Here is a 23,718-nt window from a genome sequence, read left to right as displayed (position 1 = left end):
TGAGCAAAGGCTGGATGACCACTAGTTGGCCATGCTATGGTGGGGGCCTGCCCTTCAGCTCTGAGTTAGACTAGGTGGCCTCTGAGGTGGGATCCAACCCAGCATAGCTGGAAGGCTGCCATGTCAGAGGCTAAAAATAACCAACAGGTACCAGGTGGAAGAAACATACCTACCTGTTGGAAAAAGGGATGTGTGATGGGGTACAGTAGCTGTACTGATCCATAACGTGAGTGAAGATTTCCTGACTTTCAGCCAGAGATGGAGACCCTCGCCACACAAACTGGAGCTCCTGCAACACAGAATGAGATCACTGGTTAGGGAGAGATCGGAAGCCTAATAAGATTTTGTAGTCAGTCCCCACACTCCTGTGTCTTTGAGGGAAGAGCACCACAGACACACTATGTGGCAAGGGAGAGGAGGAAGGTTCTGAGGGACAAATCCAGAAGCACTGTGGAGTTTCCAGTCTTATGGAAAAATCCTGAAAGTAGAAGCTCTAAGCAGAGCATCAATTATCTACCCAAGCACAAAGTATCATATGAAGATGAGGTGACAGTGGAGATAAGGCCCTTTTGAAAAAGTTGTCATTTCAGTAGGCTTTAAGCTATACCAAGTGCTATGCATAAACTATCTTATTTGGGACTCAGAATAAGCCCATAAAGTAGGCAGCACTATTCCCATTTTGAGGATTAGCGAGCGGATGTCCAGGGAAATGAAGCGACTGCCCAAAGTCATACGACCAAGTTACAGAGTTGTAGCCAACGATTCCCAGAGAGGCACCTGAACCTCAACGTGGCCACTGACTGTGAAATCCTAGGGGGAGAATGAGCACCCGTGTCCTAATGGCTCAGAGGTGCTACCCACACCAGCCCACGTCAACAGGCAGCTAATGAGGGGCTTCATGATAAAGATTATGATAAGAATGCCACTCAGGTTCTGTCCCAAACGGGTCTGGTGCCCTTCAAATAACACAAGGAAAATTCTCAAGATACAAAACTCATTGTCAGCCTGAGTTTTGCCATCTAATTCCACACCATACAAAAAAAAGCTATGTTTCTCCAAGCTGCATAATCATCAATACTGACGATAATGATGATATTTCTATAGTACTTCAAGGTTATAAAACGCTTTATATTCTTTATATATAAGAAGCCTCACGATACTACAGAGCAGACAGTACAGACATTTTTATACCCATTATACAGATGAGGAAATGGAGACTCAGAGAGGTAAAGGGACCTGTCAATGGTCACATAATTCATTCAATAAACATTAATTAAATGCCTATTATGTGCCAGGCATTGTGTTGAGAGCTGGGGATACAAAAAGAGGCAAAAGACGGTCAGTCTCCTGCCCTCAAGCAGCTTTATATATTTATATAGTGCTTTATGGTTTACAATCACCCAATCAATCATATTTATATGGTGCATAATTTATGGCTTACGATCACCCAATTAATCATATTTATATGGTGCTTATGGTTTACGATCACCCAATCAATCATATTTATATGGTGCTTTATGGCTTACGATCACCCAATCAATCAACAAGCATTTTTAAGTACCTACTATGTGCCAGGAACTGTCTTAAGTGATGGGGAGACAAAGGTAAAATATTCCCTGCCCTCAAGAGGCTTATAGTCTATTCTTTATAGTCTACGTACACAAAATAAAAATAAGGTAATTTTGATGGGGAAGGCACTAGCGGATAGGAGCATAAGGAAAAGCCTCATATAGAGGGAGTCACTTGGGTGAGCTTTGAAAGAAACGAGGGATTTTAAGAGGTGGAGTGAGGCATGATGGGACAAGAAAGCAACGCAAAGGCCCAGAGATGGGACACAGAGCATGGTGTGTGAGGAAAAGCAAGAAGGCCCATGTGGATGAACCACAGAATGCATGAATAATGTATAATAATATAATAGAGTGAGTAATAAGCTTGGAAACCAAAGATGGAGCCACGATGTGAAGGGTCTGAAATGCTAGTCTGTCCTTGACCCTAGAAGTAATGGATAAGTGTTGCCCATGTCATCATGCCCATCTCACAGAAGAGGAAATTGAAACCCAGAGATACAGTGACTTGCCCAGGGTCACACAGCAGCTTCATGGGGGGATCCAGGACTCGGTCTCCATTCCTGTAAGACCATGTCCGGGGCTCTTTCCACCAGCTTTTAGCTCCTTAGGTTTATATTCCAGGAATCTCAGGTAGGACAGAAGAGGCAGAGTGAACATATGGATCCTGTGATGTTACCTTGGCTTCCTGCATGTCCTCTTTTAGGTCATAGTCGATCCGGGAAATGAGGTGGGCATTGAAGCCAGCCAGAGCGAACAAAGTTGGTGTGGCAGCAGATGCTCCAAAGGGATCGACGTGCCAGGAAAACTGAGGTCTCACCCCAAAAGTTTCATATAAAAACCCGTGTCCTTCTGTAATGGTAAGACAGAGTTTAAAACATAAGCATGCTGGTCCACTTTATTCCAACTGCTCAGTGTGCGTGGTTGGCCCCAGAGAAGCAGGTTGGATGTGGATTCTGGTTACCTGTGTCAGTCAGCCACACATCCAAGGAGAGAAAGCAGATAAACAAAAGCACTGAATGAGGGCTTACAACACACAAGGCAGCTATGGCACTAAGCACTGGGATACGAAGACAAAAGCAAAAGTCACCACCCTCAAGGAGACGGCCTTCTGCTCTGGAGTGTGAGCAGGGACGGCCGAAGCCATTTCCCTTTATCATTTCTGGATAACTCACGGAAGCAATCAACAACCGAGTGGCTGAAGGCAAAAGTGGGATCTTTGGATTTTTAGACCAGGATCCCGCAAGCTCAGAGTCTTGGATGAAAGCACAGAGGGCATTCTCATCATATTTTTAGACAAAAGGATGCTGGGTAAGGGAGGTTGCATATTAGAAGAGAGAATCTCAATCTGAAATAAAGAATCAATCACTCCCACTTAAACAGGCTGGAAGAGCAGCAGAATGGAACTAAATGACACTTAATAGGGTTTTACACTTAGCTTCAGAAAACCAGCTGCGCACATCAGAATCCTACCAATTCTTCAATGCCTCGCTCAGACCCCCTTCCATCAAGCCCTCCTTGGTACTCCTCCTTCCTGCACCTCATGGAGAGAAGCTCTTCCTCCTCTGAGCTCCTAAAGCCCTTTCTTTATTGCACTTATCAGAGAGGAAGTATTTTGTGGTGGACAGAGAGCTGGCCTCAGGGCCAGGAACACCTGGACTGGATTCAGTTCTACTTCCAACACATTTGCTGTGTGAACCTGAGAAAGATAGTTAACCTTTCGGTCCTCTGGACAACTCTCCAAGGCTTTAAGTTTCAGAGAAGGAGCTGACCTATAGAAGAGGTTTCTCACCAGGAGCTTCTCACACCAAGAAATCCCCCATATTTTCCCTCTTCCTTGCCTTATAACACACAACACTTAGAACACCTTCTATACAGGTATTAGTCTATAACGCTTTCCTTTCTCACTGGACTCCAGGGTCTTTGAGGACATGGCACAGACCAGGTTTCACAGTATTCGCTGAATCTCAGAAATGGAATGGACTTCAGAGGGCATGGCATCCAATTTATACCTGGAAGAATTTTCTCCCAAATCCGACAAGTCAACCAGCCTTTTTTTGGAGCCCCAGCTCCATTTATCTTTAACTGCCCTGCCCATAGAAGATATATTCAGTAATCATTTGTTACATAAATGAATAATTATGTAAAAGGTTTAGCACGGATATTTCACTTTTTTCTTTGCATTCCCAGTATCTTGCCCAGTGGCCCCCACATAGCAGACATGTAGTAAATGTTTGTTGATTGATGGATAGATTCAGATAGAAGCTGGCAGCCTTGGGCTCTTACAACTCTCCCCCCGTCATCTTTCCTAGGTCCTCAAAGATTCCAGTAAGGTTGTTTCACATGTATTTTGTGCAAGAATCTGAGGCTTGACACTGTGTGATGACTGACTTTGTTAGACTTAGCTCTTTTCAGCAATACAGGGATCTAGGACAACTCCAAAAGGGTCATGACAGAAAATGCTATCCACATCCAGAAAAAGAACTTTGGAATCTGAATGCAGATGGAAGCAGACTATTTGCTCTCCTTTTCTTTTGTTGTTTTGTTTTGTTTCTTCTTTCTTGTGTTTCACCCCATCGGTTCTAATTCTTCTTTACATCATGACTAATGTGAAAACATGTTGAATATGAATGTATAAGCAGAGCTTATACATCCAGACTACACACCCTCTTGGGGAGGGGGAGGAGGAGGAGGGGGAGAAAATTTGAAACTCAACATCTTATAGAAGTGACTGTTGAAAACTAAAAGTAAATAAATCAATTATAAAAAGAAAAGAATCTGAGGCTAGGTCGCTCAATGAGATTTTCCCAGAGAGAGAAGAAATTTCAACAGTGAACTTTCAGGAAAAAACAAATTAATATTTCATCCCTCCCTCCCCCACAACCTTATGCCTGGCCTTTAAAGAGTAGTGAGAAACCAATGCTAAATGATTTAATGTCCACAGGGAGACATACTTCAACACTTCATGGCTCTGTGATTTGAGAAGCGTGGGGAGTCTCCCTCCACCTATACAGATCACAGCCTATTCATGTCTTAGAAAAGGGTTTTCTGAATGGTTCTGGCCAAAAAAGACAAGCCCCTAGTAGTCAAAACATGGATGATGGTCCTCTTTTGATTTAGCTAGGATGTTTCTGGAACAACAGCCATGTTTGGATGCCTGGTAGGCCTACACTTTAACACCTTTACAATCCGGCAGCATTTGCTGCAGTCTGTGTATTGCTAGGACAACCTTTAAGAACTCAGAGTCACCTGGCCTCTAGCCTGGACTCTTCTTTTCTTTTCTCTGTCTATGCCAGGAGTTTTTAACAGGGAGTCTGAAAACTTGGTTTTTAAAATATTCTAATAGCTGTATTTCAATATATTGGTTTCCTTTGTAATTCTGTGATTTTTATTTTATGCATTTAAAAACATTATTCTGAGAAAAGGGGTTCACCGGCTTTACCAGACTGCCCAAGGAGTCCATAACACAAAAAATATGAAGAATGCCTACATTAAAGTATGATGATGGAAAAATCACTAAACGGGGAGTCATGAGACCCAAGTTCTAGTCTTGGCTTTGTCATTAACTTACCACCTCTCTGCAGGACTCGGTTTACTCATTAATAAAATGAGGGCTAGAGGACCTTTCAGACCCTTGCCAAATCTTGTTTCAATGACTCTAACACTATGCTATAAGATAATAATTCCAGTACTCTGAGATATAATAAATTGCACCTATTAACCCTCACTTTCAGGTTAAGTAGTGCTGAACTGTTAGTTGAAATAGGGACTTCTGAGGTTATCAAAAGTTCCCAGATTCAATTAGGCACCACACCAACTGAAAAACGGATGGCTGAAACCCATAATGATCAACATACTCTGCATTTTCCAGGAATTAATGTTCAGTGAGAGGAAATGATGGCCTGAAGCACAAAGTTAGCCAACATTCAGCCTCTGGAAGTACCCTGCATGGAAAGGGGATCACCATGCCACCATACATCACCAGAAGAGAGAAAAACAACTAACTGGAAGCTCTAGGGGAGAAACTTAAACTTGTATTCACTGATGGAGGATGTGCAATTAGATGATTCCTATGTTTCCTTCCAGCTTTCAGAGTCCTCGTTTTAGCCAGGCATGGGGGAATAAACCTGTAGTATCCACTGCTGGAGAGGCTGAGGACAGTGGCTAAAGTCAATCAGGTGTCTGCACTAAGTCAAGCACCAATATGATGAGACCCTGGGAGCGGAGGGCCACCAGACTGCTTAAAGAGGGGTCAGCCAACTCAGGGCGACATACTTCCAGCCTTGATGGAAAAAACGTCTATGCTCTCTTCCACCACCAGCAGTGCCACAACCAGCACCAGCACCACAACCAGCACTAGCGCCAAGACAGCGCCACGACCAGCGCAATCAGCACTAGCACCACCACCACAACCACCACCACCAACACAAGAAGCAGCAGCAGCAGCAGCATGACCACCACCACCACTATCATCATCTAACATCTAGCATTAATAAAGTGCCTTTTGGTTTACAAAGCTCCTTACATAAAGCATTTGATCAGCAATAACATTCCAGGGTGCAAGTTCTGGCTCTGCTTCTCATTTGACCAGTTGAGGCACAATTTCTCAATCTATAAAACAGGGATAAGAATATATGTCCATGTTATTTCTTAAGTTTGTCGTTATTCAGTCATGTCTGGCTCATCATGACCCTGTGGACCATGGCAGGCCAATGCTGTCCAGGGGTTTTCTTGGCAAAGATACTGGAGTGATTTGCAATTTCCTTCTCAAGTCAATCAAGACAAACGCAGGTTAACTGTCTTGCCCAGGATCACACAGCTAGCAGGTGTCTGAGGTTCACATTTGAACTCATGTCTTCCTGACTCCAGGTCCAGCAGTGAGTTACATAACTGCCCCTATCTCTTTAAGATACTGTACCTGAAAAATTCTGTCCACATCTAGAGAAAGAACTCTGGAGTCTGAATACAGATCAAAGTGTACTATTTTCTCTCTTTTTTCTTTCTTGTGGTTTTTCCCTTTTGTTCTGATTCTTTTTTTGCAACATGACTAATGTGGAAATATGTTTAATATGATTGTACATGTAGAACCTATATCAGATTGCTCGTCATCTTGGGAAGGGAGGGAGAAAAAAAATTGGAACTCAAAATCTTGTAAAAGTGAATGTTGACTCTGCATGTAATTGGAAAAAAAACGCTATTAAGTGTCCGTGAATTTCCATAGATTTTGATTCTAAAGAAGTGGAATTTGGCTTGGCTACAAAGCCTCAATCTGCCCCTCAGTAGCCTTGTGACCATGGACAAATGACTTCATTTCTCTGAACTCAGTCTCCTCTTCTGTAAAATGGAGACATTAATGCTTAGCCTTCTCACCTGTTAAGGTCACTGGGATGGCAAGCCCTCTGTAATCTTCCAAATGCTCCAGAAATGTGAGCTATTATTATGACTTGTTCTAAGAGCTTGACCTCACAGTCTTGTTAAAAAAAAAAAGATTCAGTGAGTGGCTCTCAGACATGACTCACTGTGCTAATCAAAAACTCTTCAGCTTGGACTTGGTGGATTGCATCCCTTGCGCTCCCTGGGGAAGGTGCTCTAACTTCCTGAGGCTCAGCATTTTTCTCTGTAAGCTATTATAATTGATGAATCACAGAATTTCATAGCAAGGAAGGAAATTAGGTATCTCTTGTACCTCAAACCCATTTTATGGATGCAGAAATTGAGGTACCGAAAAGTGACAAGCCTGGCCCACGGTCACAAAGCTGGCTAACATTTAGATATATTTCACTTTACATCCTTTCTCAGCTTGTATGTTTGAGCCAAACTGAACTGCCTTCTGTTACCCCTATTCTCATCTTGCCCTCTTTCTTCCCTGCACTCCTCATTGCTCATCCCTACAATGGACTCCCACGCTCCTCACCATATGGGATGACTCAACAAGAGTGCGCTCTCCAATCAGAGGACTCAGTCACTGTCACCACCTTTGTGACCTGGCACAAGTCAGTTCACTTCCCTGGGTCTGCAAAATGTGGGGGCTGATGGCCTTGGGGGTTCCTTCTAGTTCTAAATCTATAATCACCTCCCCTGGAGAGGGAGGGCTCTCCCTATTCTACCCATGCTCTGATGGTTTCCAGGGGTGGGGAACCTGAGGTCTCGAGGCCACATGTGGCCCTCTAGGTTCTCAAGTGCATCCTTTTGACTGAATCCAAGTTTTACAGAACAAACCCTTTTATTAAAGGGATTTGTTCTGTGAAGTTTGGACTCATTCAAAGGGCTGCACTTGAGGACCTAGAGGGCCACATGTGGCCTCGAGGCCGCAGGTTCCCCACCCCTGGTTTTGGCATACCTGGGTGGTTCAAGGGTATGGCTTGCTAAGTGGCTACAAGCAGAGATCCTCACGTGATGGGAAGAGCCAGGGATCAAGTCCTCAGACTTCAGCCATGTGAGCCACAAGCCATAAAAATACAGACTGGCTCATCTCACGGGGCTACACGGAGAATCGGATGGGATGATGAGTGTGTTTTATAAGGCACAAGGCCCTACTGAAATGTCAGTGCTTGTTAGCATGGAAGCAGTCTGTCCACAGCACAGCTATACAAATCTATTATGATTTGGGGACTTAGTGGCACACACTGGAGCCAGGATCGATGGGGAAAAAAGGAACCATAGGGAGGTGAGCTTCCCTGTGACCTCAGCAGTTGTGAGAGGCTCTGCTGCTCTTGGACTGCCCACAGCTAATGCTGTTAGGAGATTAAAAATGTCTTGAGGTCTTTATGGAGAGCCCAGATTATCAATCAATCAACACACAAAGATTAAGTGCCTACTATGTGCCAGGAACTATCTCATGACAGTGATATGAGTACAAAGAAGGAGACGATCCCTACTCATTAGGAACTTATATTCTAGTGGGGAAAACAAGTACAAATATAAGTGTATGCAGAATGGAAGAGGAAAAGGGAGGGGAAGGGAAGGAAGGTGAGGAGAGGGGAAAGAAGAGAAGAAAGAGGAGAGAAAGGGAGGGGAGAGGAGAGGAGATATAGAATAGAAATACAGTAAACAGCAAACGAAGTAGTTAAATATAAGGTAGATTGGGATGGCAACCAGTAGAACTTGGGGGAATGAGGAAAGGCTTCATATCAAAGCTTTGACTCGAAGAGAGGTATTCTATAAGGTGGAGGTGAGGAGGGTGGACATTCTAAACATCGGGAACAGCCAGTGAAAAGGCTGAGAGGGGAAATGGAGCCTCTTGTGTGAGGAGCCTAGAAAAGAAAGGCCAGTTTGGCTGGACTGCAGAGTCAGTCAGTGAGCATTGATTAAGAATTTATTACGTGCCAGGCACAATGCTAAGCGCTGTGGATACAAAAAAAAGAAAAGAACAACGTTCCTGAGAGGGAGTAATGTACATGGAGGCTGGAAAGAGGTTGGGGTTGCTGGGTAGTGCTTTACAAGCTAAACAGAGAGGCTTCGATCTGATACACTATATTTGAGTCTCTTCATTCATAGCCTAATACTTTCACATTTATATAGTGCTTTAAGGTCACAGGATTTAGGACTGGAGAGGACTCCACAGGATTCCAAGCAAGAAGGGGCCTTAGCAATGACCTAATTCAACAACCTTATTTTACAGATGAAGAAGCTTATGTCAAGATAAAATGACTTCCCCAAGATCACACTGTCAATAAGCAGTTGAGCCTATATTCAAACCCAAGTCCTCCTGCCTTCGGTCCTGACATTCACTATACCATGCTGCTGAAGGAAGAGTATAGAGACTTCTCCTCACAAATTCCCTATAAGTTAGAGAGCACAAGTACTCATTATCCTCATTTTACAGATGATCAATTCAAGACCCAGAGAGGTAGAGTGGGTAAGAGTGTTAGAAGTGGAGTTGGGAAGACTTGAGTTTGAACTCTGCCTCAGATACTTACTACCTGTGTGAACTTGGGCAAGTCCCTGAACCTGTTTGTCTCAGTTCCCTCCTCTGTAAAATGGGGATCACAATATCTCCCTGGCAGGGTTGTGGTGACCTACACACAGCACTTTGGAAACCTTAAGATGACTATGAATGACAGCTGTCATCATCATCCTCATTTTTGTTGTTGTTTACTATTATATGTCCAAAGTCACACAACTAGAAAGTGGCACAGCTTGGACATAAACACCTGTCTCCTAATGTCAAGTCCCAAATCACAGATCACCAGAACTTGGGAAGAAAAAACAAACAAAAATCTTAGAGATGACTTAACAAAGGGGAGAATGAGAGCCGGAGAGGGTGAGAGGTGTGCTTAAGACCACAGTGCGAACTTCAGGCGGAGGCCGGACCAGAATTAGGCCCTCTGAGTACTCCCTTGGAGTACCTGCCAATATATGATGTTATTTCCCATCAATAATTTTAAAAAAATAAAGGTTTTTTGCTGATGCTTTTGTCTTTATGTCACATTCATTTCCAAGTATACTCTGTTCCAGGCCTGCACAACCTGCAGCACACCAAAGGATTTTGGGCAGCCCATGAAAAATTCAGAGGAAAACATTCTTTTTTTTGTGGGCTGCCTGAAATCCTTTGGTGGCGCCACAGGTTGTGCAAGCCTGTTCTATTCCCTCAATCCTTTACAAAAAAGATTTAGAAAGAGAAATATAGCAGTTTGGCAAAACTAATCAATATATCTACTGTGCCTGAGAGTATCTGAAACATTCCACACCCACAGTCTCCCAACTCTGGAATGAAAGGTAAGAGGTACCTTTTCTTAATTCTTCTCCGGGACAAAATTCGGACATTATTAAAAATTTTAAGTTCATTTAACATTTTGGGATTCTGTTCATTCTTCCTTATAGTCAATGTCTAAATTGTTTTCCTAATCCTTCTTACTTCACTCTCCATCAGTTCACATAAGTCTTCCCGGGCTTCTCTGAATCCTTCATATTCACTGTTCTTTACAGTGTGATGATGATCACATCCATGTATCACAACTGGTTTATCCATCTCCATTTGATAGGCATCTACTTTGTTTCCAATTCTTTGCTATCATAAAAAGTGCTGCTACAAATCTTTTGGGGCATAAAGGGACTTTCTTATCAATACCTTCCTGGTAGGTGTTATATTATCTTTATATTGCAACTGAGGAAACTGAGGCTGAGAGGAGTTAAGTGACTTGTCAAGTGTCAAACATCTAGTCAGTATCTCAGGCCAGATTTGAACTTCTGATCCCCAAGTCCAGAGCTCCATCTACTGCACCACCTAGTCCTGTCACCTGGAGCAATCTTTCATCTGGTTGTGGAGTTGGCAATTACTATTTGCTCTTTTCCTTTTAGCACTTGTCCTCACCTTCCATTCATGTTTAAGATTCCAGAAGTTCTTAATTCCTCATCATTTGAGGTCAGTTTGGATGACTCGATCCCAATGAGATCAACACAACAAATATTTACAAAAGGTGTGTTACCTGCCTGATACCTTATCAAGTTCTGTGCTCTCTGGGGTCCTCACTGCACTGCTGGCTGAAATGCTGTGATGATAGAAAATGTCTCAGATACTGTAAATGCCTCAAATACTGGAAATTCCTTGGGACTGCTCAATGCCACCATTTTTCCTCTCCCGCTTCTGTTTTTAATAACTATCACTGGCAACAAATGTAGTTAAAAATTAACTGGAGTTTAGCCTGAAACCCCTGAGAAACTTATGGAGGTAGCAAGAGAAGAAAAAGTTCTTTAAGAAAGGAAAAGAATTATGTCTTGGATACCACCCACCATCGGCATTTATTAACCTGAAAAAAATTCAGCTGCAGAAGTGAAAAATGGCCTGAGGGCTTGAAGAATTAGGGGGTAAGAGTGAGATCATCTTTACAGTTGAAAGAAAGTGAGACCCGAAGAGGAGGTCAGCCCAGCCCAATGTTCTTCCACCGGTGCTGTGCTGACTCTTTTCTTTCCTGGTATCCCAGAGATGCAATTTACAAAAGCACAGAATTTAAGGAGGGAGACCTCGTAGAATGGAAAAACATCAGACCTGGGAAAAATCTTAGAATCCCAAGATGTCAGAACTGGATTAGGAACATAAGACAAAGCTACTGAAGCTGGAAGGGACCTGAAGGGCACGTGGTCCAAGCTCCTCCTATCACAGATCGAGTGGCAGATGCCCAGAGACTCCTTGTCTGGAGTCACACAGCTAGTTTGTCACAGAGCCCACTGTTAAGCCAAGGTCTCCAGACTTCCAGGCCAAAGCTCTTTCCACAGCTCAGCACTATTTCTTCTAATTCAGAGCAAGCAGGCCTGCCTAGCTGAAGCAGCAAGGCACCCTGAGGGAGAGATAGGACATTGAGTGCCAGAAAAATCAAACCACCTCCAGCACCTCTGTCACTATGTCCTCTCAGACCCTAATGCAGATGGCTGAGCACCTTGAGGCTGTGACTAGCAGTATCCCCTAAACCAACAGACCTGTTTCCAGCTCAGCTCCCACAGCCACCACTGTGGAGAAGGGGCCCACGTTCCTCATCATAACCAGCAACAACTGCCACCAATAGGTAGATGGATGCAGGAGGCCTGGATCCCGCAGATCACTGAGTCCTGTTTCCAGACCGGTCCTCACAGCCATCATGTAGAAAAAAATCTGCTAAAAAAGGGTCAGCCATCCCATCCCCACCAACTGCTGACCACAGGGCCAACAAGCCAGTTTAGCTGAAACTGCTAGGCACCATGTGCCAGGCAAGTCAAACCACCAGCTCCCCTCAGACCCTGAGCCTAGGGGGTAGTACTGCATCCAGCCCAACACCCTCAGCCACCATCCTGTGAAGCAATATTTATGGAGATGCAGCCCGGCCACTGCTCCTGCTGGTGCCACAGCCACTGGGCACTGATGACCCAGAAGTGAAAGTTTTTGCCAGCACAGTCCTTGGCACTGTTCAATGTTGCAACATGAAAAACTGAGATTTTATTGGTAGAAATGACATTTAAAAAGAGATATTGCCATCTGCTTTCTGGTTGTATCCTAAGGATCAAGGATACAATTCCACCTGAATTGTAGCTGATACCTCCCATATGTATTATTTCCTCCACAGAATATGAACTCCTGGAGGGCACGGACTGTCTTACTTTTCTCCCTGTATCCCAGGTGCTGAGCACTTTGCATACAGTAAGTACTTCATCTATGCTTCATTCATTCATTCAACGAGTCACATGGCATTACTGAACGGGTGAAGCAAACAAACCTGTTAGCTGTAAAATCTGATCATCAATGTGGGTCACTGCTTCATCATGCATCACCTGGCCTCCAATAACGAATTCCAGTCGTCCTTCTTTTACTAAATGACGGACCTTTGATAATGGGAAACAGATAATTCCATTAACAATCTAGTCAATAATCTAACTAGAACACATTTACTCAGCAACTACTAGTTTTAAGGGTTTCGTTTTAATCTCTGAAGCCATGTGAACGAGAACAGGATGCAGCAGGTGGGACGTAAGCCAGAAGATCTGGGTTCACGTGCTGATTCCACGGCCTCAAAACTGTGTGATTTGAGTAGCTCACTGTCCACCTTGGTCAGATGGGGCTGAGGCTCCCTCCCTGTTCACCCTGTGCTGCACTGAGTGGGGAGCTGCTGCCCCTCTTGGGGGCTGAGTTTTTTTCTCATCTATAAAATGCCCATGTTGGACTAGAGGATCTTTAGGGTCTGCCAGCTCTGCATTCCGTGAATCAAAGGTTTAGCCTTGGGACCTGGTATATGTAGCTTATACGCTTGAACTTCAGTTTCCTAATCAAGGAAGCAAAGAAACAAACATTTATTAAGTACATGCTATGTGCCAGGCACTGTTCAAAGCACCTGGCAAATGTTATGTCATCTGATCCTCACAAAAGCCCTGTGAGGGGGGTGCTATCTTCATCTCCATTTTACAGTTATGGAAACGAGGCAGACAATGGTTAAGATACTTGGCCAAGTTCAAATAGCTACCAAATATTCGAGGCAATCCCTTGTCTCTGGAGAGCTTAAGCACAGTTCCCGACATACAGTTAGGTGCTTAATAAATGCTTATTGACTATCTGACCTCAGTATAGTACTTTTCCTTTTCTTTTGCTTTTCCTTTTAAAAAATTATTTTATTACTTTATTCCAATCAATAAGCATTTATTTTCTCTCCTCTTTCCTTTCCATTGAAGAGAGTGAGAGAGCAAGAGGGTGAGAGACAGAGAGAGAGGAAATCTGCACATTGTTCTTGTCCAGTACATCTTGAATCCTACTCCTCTCAGTCAGGAGGCCAGTGAATAATAGGCCTTTATCTTTAGCCCTCTGGAACTGTGGTTGGTCACTGCACTGATGAAAATTCTCAAACCTTTTAAAGTTGTTTTTTTTCTTTATAATGTTGTTGTATACCTTATCCTCCTGGTTCTGCTCATTTCTCTCATCAGTTCATATTAGTCTTTCCAGTTTTCTGACACTGTCTAGTCCTTTTTCATGGCACAATGATCCATTACATCAACATACCATAATTTGTCTTATTATTCTCCACTAGGTGGGCATGCTCCTTAGTTTCCAGTTCTTTGCCAACACGAAAAGAGTCACAATGAATATCTTTCATACAGTGCTTTTCAAAACACAAAGCATGTGTTCTCTCAGCAGAGCAGGGACAATTCTCCCCACCTTACAAAAGAGGAAGCTGAGTCTCAAGGAGGGGAAGTACCAAAGGCACAAAGCCAGTCTCCTGGCCCCTGTCTCCTGGCCATTTGCTTAAACAGAATTTGAGGATGACATGGGTATTCCTGCCCTGGAGTGGCACAGATAACCAAGGGCTGGTTTTGAGTGCCAGGACTGTGACCTGCCTGCATACAACGGAGCCACAACCAGGGCTTTGCAGGAAGGTGCCCTCCTCTTCAATGAATGGTGGTCAGCCCAATGGAGGAGGCAGCAGTGCTGATCTGAGAGTCTAGAGAAACCTAAGGAGAGCACCAGCTCCCCTCCTACTTTGAGAGAACTGCAGGAAGGGCCCAGGCCTCTGGCCCATAAGACAGGTCTTTCTTTCTTGAAGAACCTTTTTCTATGCTACCTCCCTAAGTTTCCTGGGGTTTTTACAAAGTAGAAAGAAGTGATTCTGATCCCCACTGTTTTACAGATGAGGAACTGAGGTACAGAGAGGTTAAATGACTTGCACAGGGTCACACAGCTAATAACTCTCTGGGTTGGGATGGGACTTCACTGACACTGCTCTCCTCAGGCTATGTAGCCTCTCCCTGGCAAGACATTTGGCTGAGCCTTGGTATCTGTCCCTGCAATTAGGATAAGAATCCTTACATTGCCTACCTCATACGGTGATTATGTGACGAGTGCTTTGCAAACCATAGAAGGATGCAGAAATGTGAGCTATTATTATTTTATTTTTTAAGTTGATTTTTCATCTGTAAGAGGGTGAGGACTATGTCTCACTGATCCTTTAATCTTCCCCAGCACCTAACCTGACTCTCTGCACAGATCAGCCCTTAAGAAAAGTTCAGACTGGTATATAAACAGTAGTAGGGAAACCTCTTGACCTTCTCAGCCATTTGCAGAACCTTCTGTTTCAAGCAGGCCCCAGAACCCAAATGCTGGGGTTGGACAGGTCTTAAGGATCATGTCGTTGACCCCTGAATCAGGGCGATTAGGAACCTGATGCTCTAAAAAAGGGAAATGACCAGGCCAACATCATACAGCTAGGAAGTGGCAGATCTGGGATTTCTCCAAGGTCTTAGGAAGAGAAAATACTCTACCTAGGAAGCTATCATTGCCCATTTCTTAGCCTTGTTTCTTCAGCCCTTAAATCAGTGGGTTGAACAAAAGGACAATGAATGTTTCTTCTAACTCTGAAAGCTACCATAAGGAAAAGGGACAGGGCCTAGGCCTGTGATTTGACTGGCACTGAGGCCTCCTGGTCGGACAGACTCTGTCTACCAATGCACATGGGCCCCTTCTCTGTATCTTGTATCATTAGAGATATCCAGATTTCCAGTATGTGTTAGAGGCTGGACTTGAACCCGGATCGTCCCGGCTTTATCTTTATCTACTAATTCCCCGTTGCCTCTCAGGTTCTCTAAGAAATCCTGGCCTGCTCTCACCTACAAAAAACAAACAAACAAACAATAAAAAACTTTATAATGTTATTTAACTTCACCCCACTGATGAGGAACAGAAGGCACAATTGTTCCACATTGTCAGTGCAAAAATCATTGTAAAATTTCTTGGTGAGGCTTCTAGCCAGAATTAGAATTCTAAACACTTTAGAGAAAATACAAACCACATTTATCAAAAGAAGAAACAACCTTAACAACAGATGGGAGATTTTTTTTACAATGTTGTTTGATTGAATGTGGTTTCCTTTTCCTTTGAATGCTGCAACATCCATTAAGAAAGCTTTTTTAGCTCCCCCCACAGTAATTAATAAATCAAACACAATTACCTGACGTTTCTGGGTGTCTGTGGCCACTCTGCTCCACCAGAGCCGGAAGAATTCTTGTTCCACAGCAATAAATTTGCGCTGCTTCCCTCTTTTCAGTTCCTTCGTGACAGAAGTGTAGACATTGGCTGCATAGGCATGCATGCTCTCCTGCAGAAGGAGAGAGCGAGGCAGGAGCGGGTGGGGGGGGGGGCAGCGGGGAGAGAATGACAGCCTGTGAGTTACACAAACAGGTTTTTAAAGTGGGCATGTCTGCTCAATGCCAAAGCAACAAAATGACCCCTTTCCCCCAACCAGGCAATTAGCCACTATACTAGCTGCTAGAGTTCCACAAGTTCTAATACAGGCATACCCAAGAGACTAGGCAAAAGCGAAGATGGTGCCTGCTATTAAGGAGAAAAATGTCACTGGACCCGTGTAAGCATCCTTACCCAGCCCGGTGGTTGTCTTTCTGCCCAAGGCAAACAGTTTACGCACAGAGCCTCCTCAAGCAAACTCAAAAATTGACGGCTACTGAGGAAACGGGCTCCACAGAACCGTCCTGTTCTGTACCACCGAAGTCTCACAGGGCTCTTGTTTCCCCTACCTCCAACGCAATCAGCTTTACAAATACTGTATAGCAACACCAGCCCAAAGGCCCAGGCTATCCTAGGCAACACCAGCCCAGTGGCTGAGGCTATCCCTGCTTTTATCTGCAGCCAGCCTCAGGGTAAGAGAGAGGCTGGTGCCCTCATTAGGACTGTTTTCAGTAGAGAATTCCTTTCTGGGTTCAGGGCAGTTCAGCTGTGGTGAAGATAATGCCTTGTGCCTAGTAGGTGCTTAATAAGTGTCTATTGATTAATTGAGACAGAGTAGTATAATAACAATGGATATGGAGGGAGTTTGGAGACCTAGGTTCTCATCTTAGTTCTGCCATTAATTCACTGTTATCTTGAGGAAGTGACACCCCCCTTCTGGATCTCAGTTTCTTTTGCTGTCAAATGAGGGAGTTAGATGTGAAAATTTCTAGGGTCTCTTCCAGCTGCAATATTCCATGACTCTAAACCTTCTCAGACACTACCTTAACAGTGTCAGTAAGGGCTAGAGGCATGTTTTATCTCATTTTGCAAATGAGGAAACACTCGTCAAGTTGAGATAAGTCACAGAGAGCTGGGACCAGAAGTCTGGCCTCTTGACTCAATTTCCCGTGCCTATTATACTGCTTTAACCTGGAATGCTCCTTGAACTTTTTTCACAGGCACAATCTGTATCTCAAAAGGAATTTAAATATTCACATAACCTTAACAGAAGAATTTGTACATCTATTCCATGAACTTAATAAGGAACTGAGAAAATTGTTTCACTTGATTTCAGGAAAGGCAAACAGTATAATATTACCCGATATTACAAAGTCACAGGAAGTCAGAGCTGGAAGGGTATTTGGAGACTTTCTACCCCAATCCTCTCCTCTGATAAGTAAAGCCCAGAGAGAGTCTTGACTTCCCCAAGGTCACTCAGTGAATTAACGTCAGAATGAGGGTTCAAGTCCAGGTCTGTTGACTCCAAATTTCATGTTCTTTCAAGTGTGCCAGACTGCCTCTCCTTTTATTTGATATGAAAACACTGCAGAGCTCTAAGTATTTATATGGAGAAAAGACAAGAGTAAGAGATGAGAGACAGAAACTTGAGGGCTGGATTCCAATATTAAACTAATTATGAGCAAACCTATTCTTGTAGGGAGTTTCTCACCACCAAACATCTTAAAATAGAAGTTGTATGTGTATCTAACAGGACATTTTACACACACACACACACACATACCATAAAATCATGTAACATAATAAACAATAGTTTGGTATATATATTTGTGAAAAGAAGGTATAAACATGTGTATGTATACATAAGATGATGTATATAATCTAAATATATGTGTATTAATAAATAATGGACACATGTACATACATAGTATACATGTAAGTACACAGAGTATGTGAATGTGTGTATACATATGCACACATACATGCACATATAAAAGAGATTCATGATCCACATGGGAGCTGGGCCAGATGATACCTCCCCAGGTGTCTTTAACCTTCTATGATTATAAGAAAGTTCATGAGCTTTGGGTCAAAAACACCTGTGTTCCAGAAAAGATTCTACCACTCACCAGTGGTGTGACTCTGGGCAAATCATAACCGCTCTGAACCTCAGCTTCCTCGTCTACAAAACAAGGACAATAATACTTGTGCTGTGTACATAACTGCTGGGGATGTTGGGAAGCAGAAATGAGATAATGGATGCAAAGTGCTCACTTATTAATGATCACGCAGTACTTTACAACCATAAGCTCTTATGACTGCTATGAACAAGAGAGCCTTTCAGAATTCAGATGCTGTACAAGGTACAAAATGGTATCTGATTCTTTTTATTTTTAATCCTGCAGGTCTTTCTGAGAAGCAAAAAGGACCAAGTTTATATACCAGAAACTATCATAACTGCTATAACTTAGAATAGTGTAAGAAAAAACCCTAACTTTTGAAAACCACAGCTCATTAAGATAAAACCTTGGTGAGACCCTGATGATTCAGAATTTGAAAAAATTAGGGGTAGGATTAAAGACTGCTATACAAGGGAATTAGCAAACCTTGGTTTTAATTATTCTTGGCTCTACCAATTACTGGATGTGGGGACTTTGTACAAGATTTGAGAGACTGATTCCAATGAATCTCAAGTGCTTATTAATCCCTTTCTGGGAGCCCTGCACAGTTTCTGAGCTTATCTAAACTTGTTTCCTTATGATCTCCTCATCTCTTCACCACTACCACTGACCCCTTGTACAAAGAAATAACATCTCTCTGCTTTGTCCTGCTGAGTATCTACTGAGACCCCAGTTCCTCAGATTCTGGCCTGAAGGTTCAATTTTGACATAAGTATGTTTTCTAGCCAATTGGGAAAATCCTACTTATTACATGATCCCTAAGATTACTTTTCTTTAACAAACAGTTCTCAATCAGTCCAAACTGATTAGCTGTTAGTTGACAAGCTTACCGCTAAATACTACGGGATCCTCCCTCCTGCCTTCCTTTTCTCCCTCCTTTCCTCTCTTCCCAGTGGAAGGAGTGCTTGATGATTGAAAAAAAATTTTTTAAATTAAAAAAATGAAACCAGTCTCAGTCTTAGCTTCACAGAATACCTGCCATCTTCTGAGAATAGTTCAAAAAATTAAGTCACTTTCCATTTCACAGCAAAAGAGCTGTGACCAGCAAAAGACAAAAAGACAAGTCCCTGGAAAGAGCTTCTAGGGAGGGTAAGGAAGGATAACAATTGGGACAGTTCCCATTTCTGTAGCCTTTAAAGAGTGTTCCTTGCGCTAACTCTGAGAAATAAGCAATGTGAGTTTGATTGCCCCATTTTGCAGATGGGGAAATTGAAAGTGAGAGGGTAAGTGATTTAGAGGTAATTAAATCTGAGTGTCCTGCCTCCAAGTTCAGGTTCTTTCTCCTACACACATTCATTTACACACAGTGCTCAAAAGTACTGTGGTCAGAGCTGGAGATTGAGAGATAAGTCCCAGCCCCTACTCTCAAGGAGTTTACAAGCTAATTGTGGGAAGGGGAAATGGAAGAAGTGGGGAAAGGAAAGCTGCATGAAGGGTGTGCCTTTGAGCTGGGCCTTGAAGGGAGAGAATTCAAGAAATGCAGGTGGCAGAGGGCATCCATTCCAGGCATGGAACACAGGTTGAAGGCATGTATCTAGGACAGGTAAGCATGAGAACAGAGTATAAAGAAAAGCTCAGTTTGCTAGAAAAAAAGAATCCAAGATGAGGAGTAAGTAGTACGAAATAAAGATGGGGAAGTTAAGTTGAAATCAGATTGTAAAAGACCTCTATTTCCTGGATTAAGAATTAATACTTTATTTCAGGCCATGGAAGAGCTCAAAAAGGATTTGGAAAAGCAAGTTAGAGAAGTAGAAGAAAAATTGGGAAGAGAAATGAGAAGGATGCCACAAAACCATGAAAAACAAGCCAATGAGGAGAAAATGCCTTGAAAGGCAGAATTAGCCAAATGGAAAAAGAGGTCCAAAAGACCACTGAAGAATATACTACCTTAAAAATGAGATTGGAGCAAGTGGAAGCTAGTGACTTTATGAGAAATCAAGATATTATAAAACAGAACCAAAGGAATGAAAAAATGGAAGACAATGTGAATTATCTCACTGGAAAAACCACTGACCTGGAAAACAGATCCAGGAGAGAGAATTTAAAAATTATTGGACTACCTGAAAGCCATGATCAAAAAAAGAGCCTAGATATCATCTTTCAAGAAATTATCAAGGAGAACTGCCCTGATATTCTAGAGCCACAGGGCAAAACAGAAATTGAAAGAATCCATCGATCGCCTCCTCAAATAGATCCCAAAAAGAAATCTCCTACAAATATTGTTGCCAAATTCCAGAGCTCCCAGATCAAGGAGAAAATACGGCGAGCAGCCAGAAAGAAACAATTTGAGTATTGTGGAAACACAATCAGAATAACACAAGATCTGGCAGCTTCTACATTAAGAGATCGAAGGGCTTGGAATACAATATTCCGGAGGTCGATGGAGCTAGGATTAAAACCTATAGAATCACCTACCCAGCAAAACTGAGTATCATGCTCCAAGGCAAAATATGGACTTTCAATAAAATAGAGGACTTTCAAGCTTTCTCACTGAAAAGAACAGAGTTGAATAGAGAATCTGACTTTCAAACACAAGAATCAAGAGAAGCATGAAAAGGTAATCAAGACAAAGAATAAGAAAAAGAAATCGCAAGGGACTTACTAAAGTTGAACTTTTGTTTACATTCCTACGTGGAAAAATGATGTGTATGATTCACGAGACCTCAGTATTAGGGTAGCTGAAGGGAATATGCATGCATATATATATATACGTGTATATATATATACACACACACACACATATGTCTATGTATATTATGTATATGTGAATGTGTATGTATATATATATGTACGTATGTGTATATACATATATATAGAGAGCGGACACAGGGTGAGTTGAAGATGAAGGGAAGATATCTAAAGGAAATAAAATCAAATTAAGGGATGAGAGAGGAATATATTGAGAGAGGGAGATAGGGAGAGATAGAATGGGGTAAATTATCTCGCATAAAAGTGACAAGAAAAAGCAGTTCTGTAGGAAGAGAAGAGAAGGCAGGTGAGGGGGGAATGAGTGAATCTTGCTCTCATCAGATTTGACCTGAGGAGGGAATACCATACATACTCAGTTGGGTATCTTACCCCACAGGAAAGAAGAAGGAAGAAGATAAAAAAGGGGGGTGGGAAATGATAGAAGGGAGGGCAGACGGGGGAGGAGGTAATCAAAAACAAACTTTCAAAAGGTCAAGGGAGAAAATTCAATAAAGGGGGATAGGTTAGGAAGGAGCAAAATATAGTTAGTCTTTTACAACATGAGTATTGTGGAAGGGTTATACATAATGATACACATGTGGCCTATGTTGAATTGCTTGACTTCTTAGGGAGGGTGGGTGGGAATGGAAGAGGGGAGAGAATTTGGAACTCAAAGTTTTAAAAACAGATGTTCAAAAACAAAAAAAAAAAGTTCTTGCATGCAACTAGAAAATAAGATACACAGGCAATGGGGGGTAGAAATTTAGCTTGCCCTACAAGAAAGGAAGGAAAAAGGGGATGGGAGGGGAGTGGGGTGACAGAAGAGAGGGCTGACTGGGGAACAGGGCAACCAGAACATATGCCATCTTGGAGTGGGGGGGGGAAGGTAGAAATGGGGAGAAAATGTATAATTCAAACTCTTGTGAAAATCAATGCTGAAAACTAAATATATTAAATAAATTTAAAAAAATTTTAAAAAAGAATTAATACTTTAAATGATAATAATAGCAGCTAACATTTATATAGCACCTATTATGTGCCGGACACTGTGCTAAGCTTTACAGTTATTGTCTCATTTGAGAGAAAGGTACAATTATTATCTCCATTTTACAGATGAGGAAACTGAGGCAAAGGAGTTAAATGACTTGCCCAGGGCTAACCAGCTAGTAAGTGTCTGAGGCCAAATTTGAACTCAGATCTTCCTGACTCCAGGCCCCTTGGTCTATCTACTGAGCCACCTAGCTGCCCCATCTGGCAGGTAAAATGGAGCCACTGAATGTATGTGAGGGGAACAGTAACATGAAGAGAAACATTCTTAGGAAGTTAATGTCAGGTGCAATGTTGCCGTAAGGGTACCATTCTTACAGTCAAAAAACCTGAGTTTGAGTCCCTGGTCCAACACTTACTAGCTTTTTGCCCCTAGGAAGTTAACTTCACATTCCATCTACACCTTGGTTTCTTCATCTGTAACATGGGGCAGCTACGTGGCTTGGTGGCTAGCATTAGGCTTGGACTCAGGAAGACGCAAGTTCTAAATCTGCCTCAGCAACCGTGTAACCCTGGGCAAGTCACTGAAACTCTTAGCTACAGCTTTCCCATCTGTAACATGGGGATGTTAATGACAGCCCCTACTTCACAGGGCTGTTGTGAGCAGATAACATACGCAAACCTTAAAATGTTCCGTAAATGTGAGCCATTATTATTATTAGGAGACTAATCCCTTCCCCACCTACCTCACAGGGGGAAAGCCATTATAAGAGCTGCCCAGCTGACCATACTGCAGGTCTCCCCAACTTAAAAGGATTCCTCCCAACTTTGAACTCCACAGGGTCCTCGCTGAGGGAGGCAGGGCAGGCAGAGTTCAGAGAGCTGCTCACTATTGTTCAAATGGGATTGTGTTTCTGGGAGGGCGTCTTTCAGGGCCCAGCTGGACTTGTTTGAAAGGCCTTATCTTCCCAGGGGGGAACCGGAAATTTCACAACACAGAAAAGGAAAAACAAAACAAAACCCTATTGGGATCTCTTTAGTCTTGCTTGGTTTTCCCCCTCCATCTTATGAGAAGTTGAAATGGATATACTACCATGAAAAAGACACTAGACTGGGAGCTGGGAGACCTGGGCTCTAGTCCTACGATGACAAGATTTAGGGCAAAATGAAACTAGAGATCATTTAAGTCAATTTCTTCATCATTTCACAGATGATGAAACTGAAGCCCAGGGGAGGCAAGGGATTTGTCCAAGGTCATTTAAGGAGTAAGAAGCAGAGTCAGAATTTGAACCCACGTTTTCTGAATCCAAATCTGATGCTCTTTTCCCTTCACCCCACAGTGGTGGGGAACCTATGGCCTCGAGGCCACTTGTGAGGCCTGGAACATGGGACCCTGGCACATCCCCACCCTGCCCAAGAACAACCCACCGGCATTTGATGTAACCTTGGGAAAGCCACGCTTACTGTGCCTCAAATTCCCCATCTATAATATGGAGATAACAAGGCCTGTATCACACATAGGAGAACAGGGACGATCAAACAAGATAATGAAAGTGCTTCATACCCATACGATACAACTCTCTATAAATACAATATGTTATTAATTTACAAAGAGGAGCTCTAAAAACCTCCATAGCTATGACAGTCTCTTTGGAATAAACAAGAGTATGGTTTCCCAAAATGACCACTTTAGAGGGGGACAACTTTTTGTAAGTATAAATTCTGGTCTGTTGCCATAAAGGTCAATGAAATCAAGAAACATTTATTAGACACCTACTGTTTATGACGCATGATGCTGGACACCGAGAGAGATAAAAAGTTTGGATGGGTCAGGGTACCTGTCGTCACAGAACTAACAGACTTATGTAGAGATCAGATAGCAACA

General features: G+C 42.8%; 1 protein-coding gene across 1 annotated transcript in view; it reads right to left on the bottom strand.

Moving 5' to 3' along the window:
* Window positions 1–23,718, bottom strand: part of MAN2B2 (mannosidase alpha class 2B member 2) — an 84,689-nt gene that overhangs the window by 54,054 nt on the left and 6,917 nt on the right. The window contains exons 2-5 of the mRNA XM_036762848.1: window positions 15,965–16,111; window positions 12,752–12,857; window positions 2,245–2,417; window positions 174–289 (exon numbers count right to left, since the gene is read on the bottom strand). Of these exons, the coding sequence (XP_036618743.1) occupies window positions 174–289; window positions 2,245–2,417; window positions 12,752–12,857; window positions 15,965–16,111 (542 nt within the window). The remainder of the gene's footprint in view (window positions 1–173; window positions 290–2,244; window positions 2,418–12,751; window positions 12,858–15,964; window positions 16,112–23,718) is intronic.

Source organism: Trichosurus vulpecula, chromosome 6, assembly GCF_011100635.1.
Source record: "Trichosurus vulpecula isolate mTriVul1 chromosome 6, mTriVul1.pri, whole genome shotgun sequence".
NCBI lineage: Eukaryota > Metazoa > Chordata > Mammalia > Diprotodontia > Phalangeridae > Trichosurus > Trichosurus vulpecula.
This window is presented reverse-complemented; position numbering and strand designations above follow the sequence as displayed.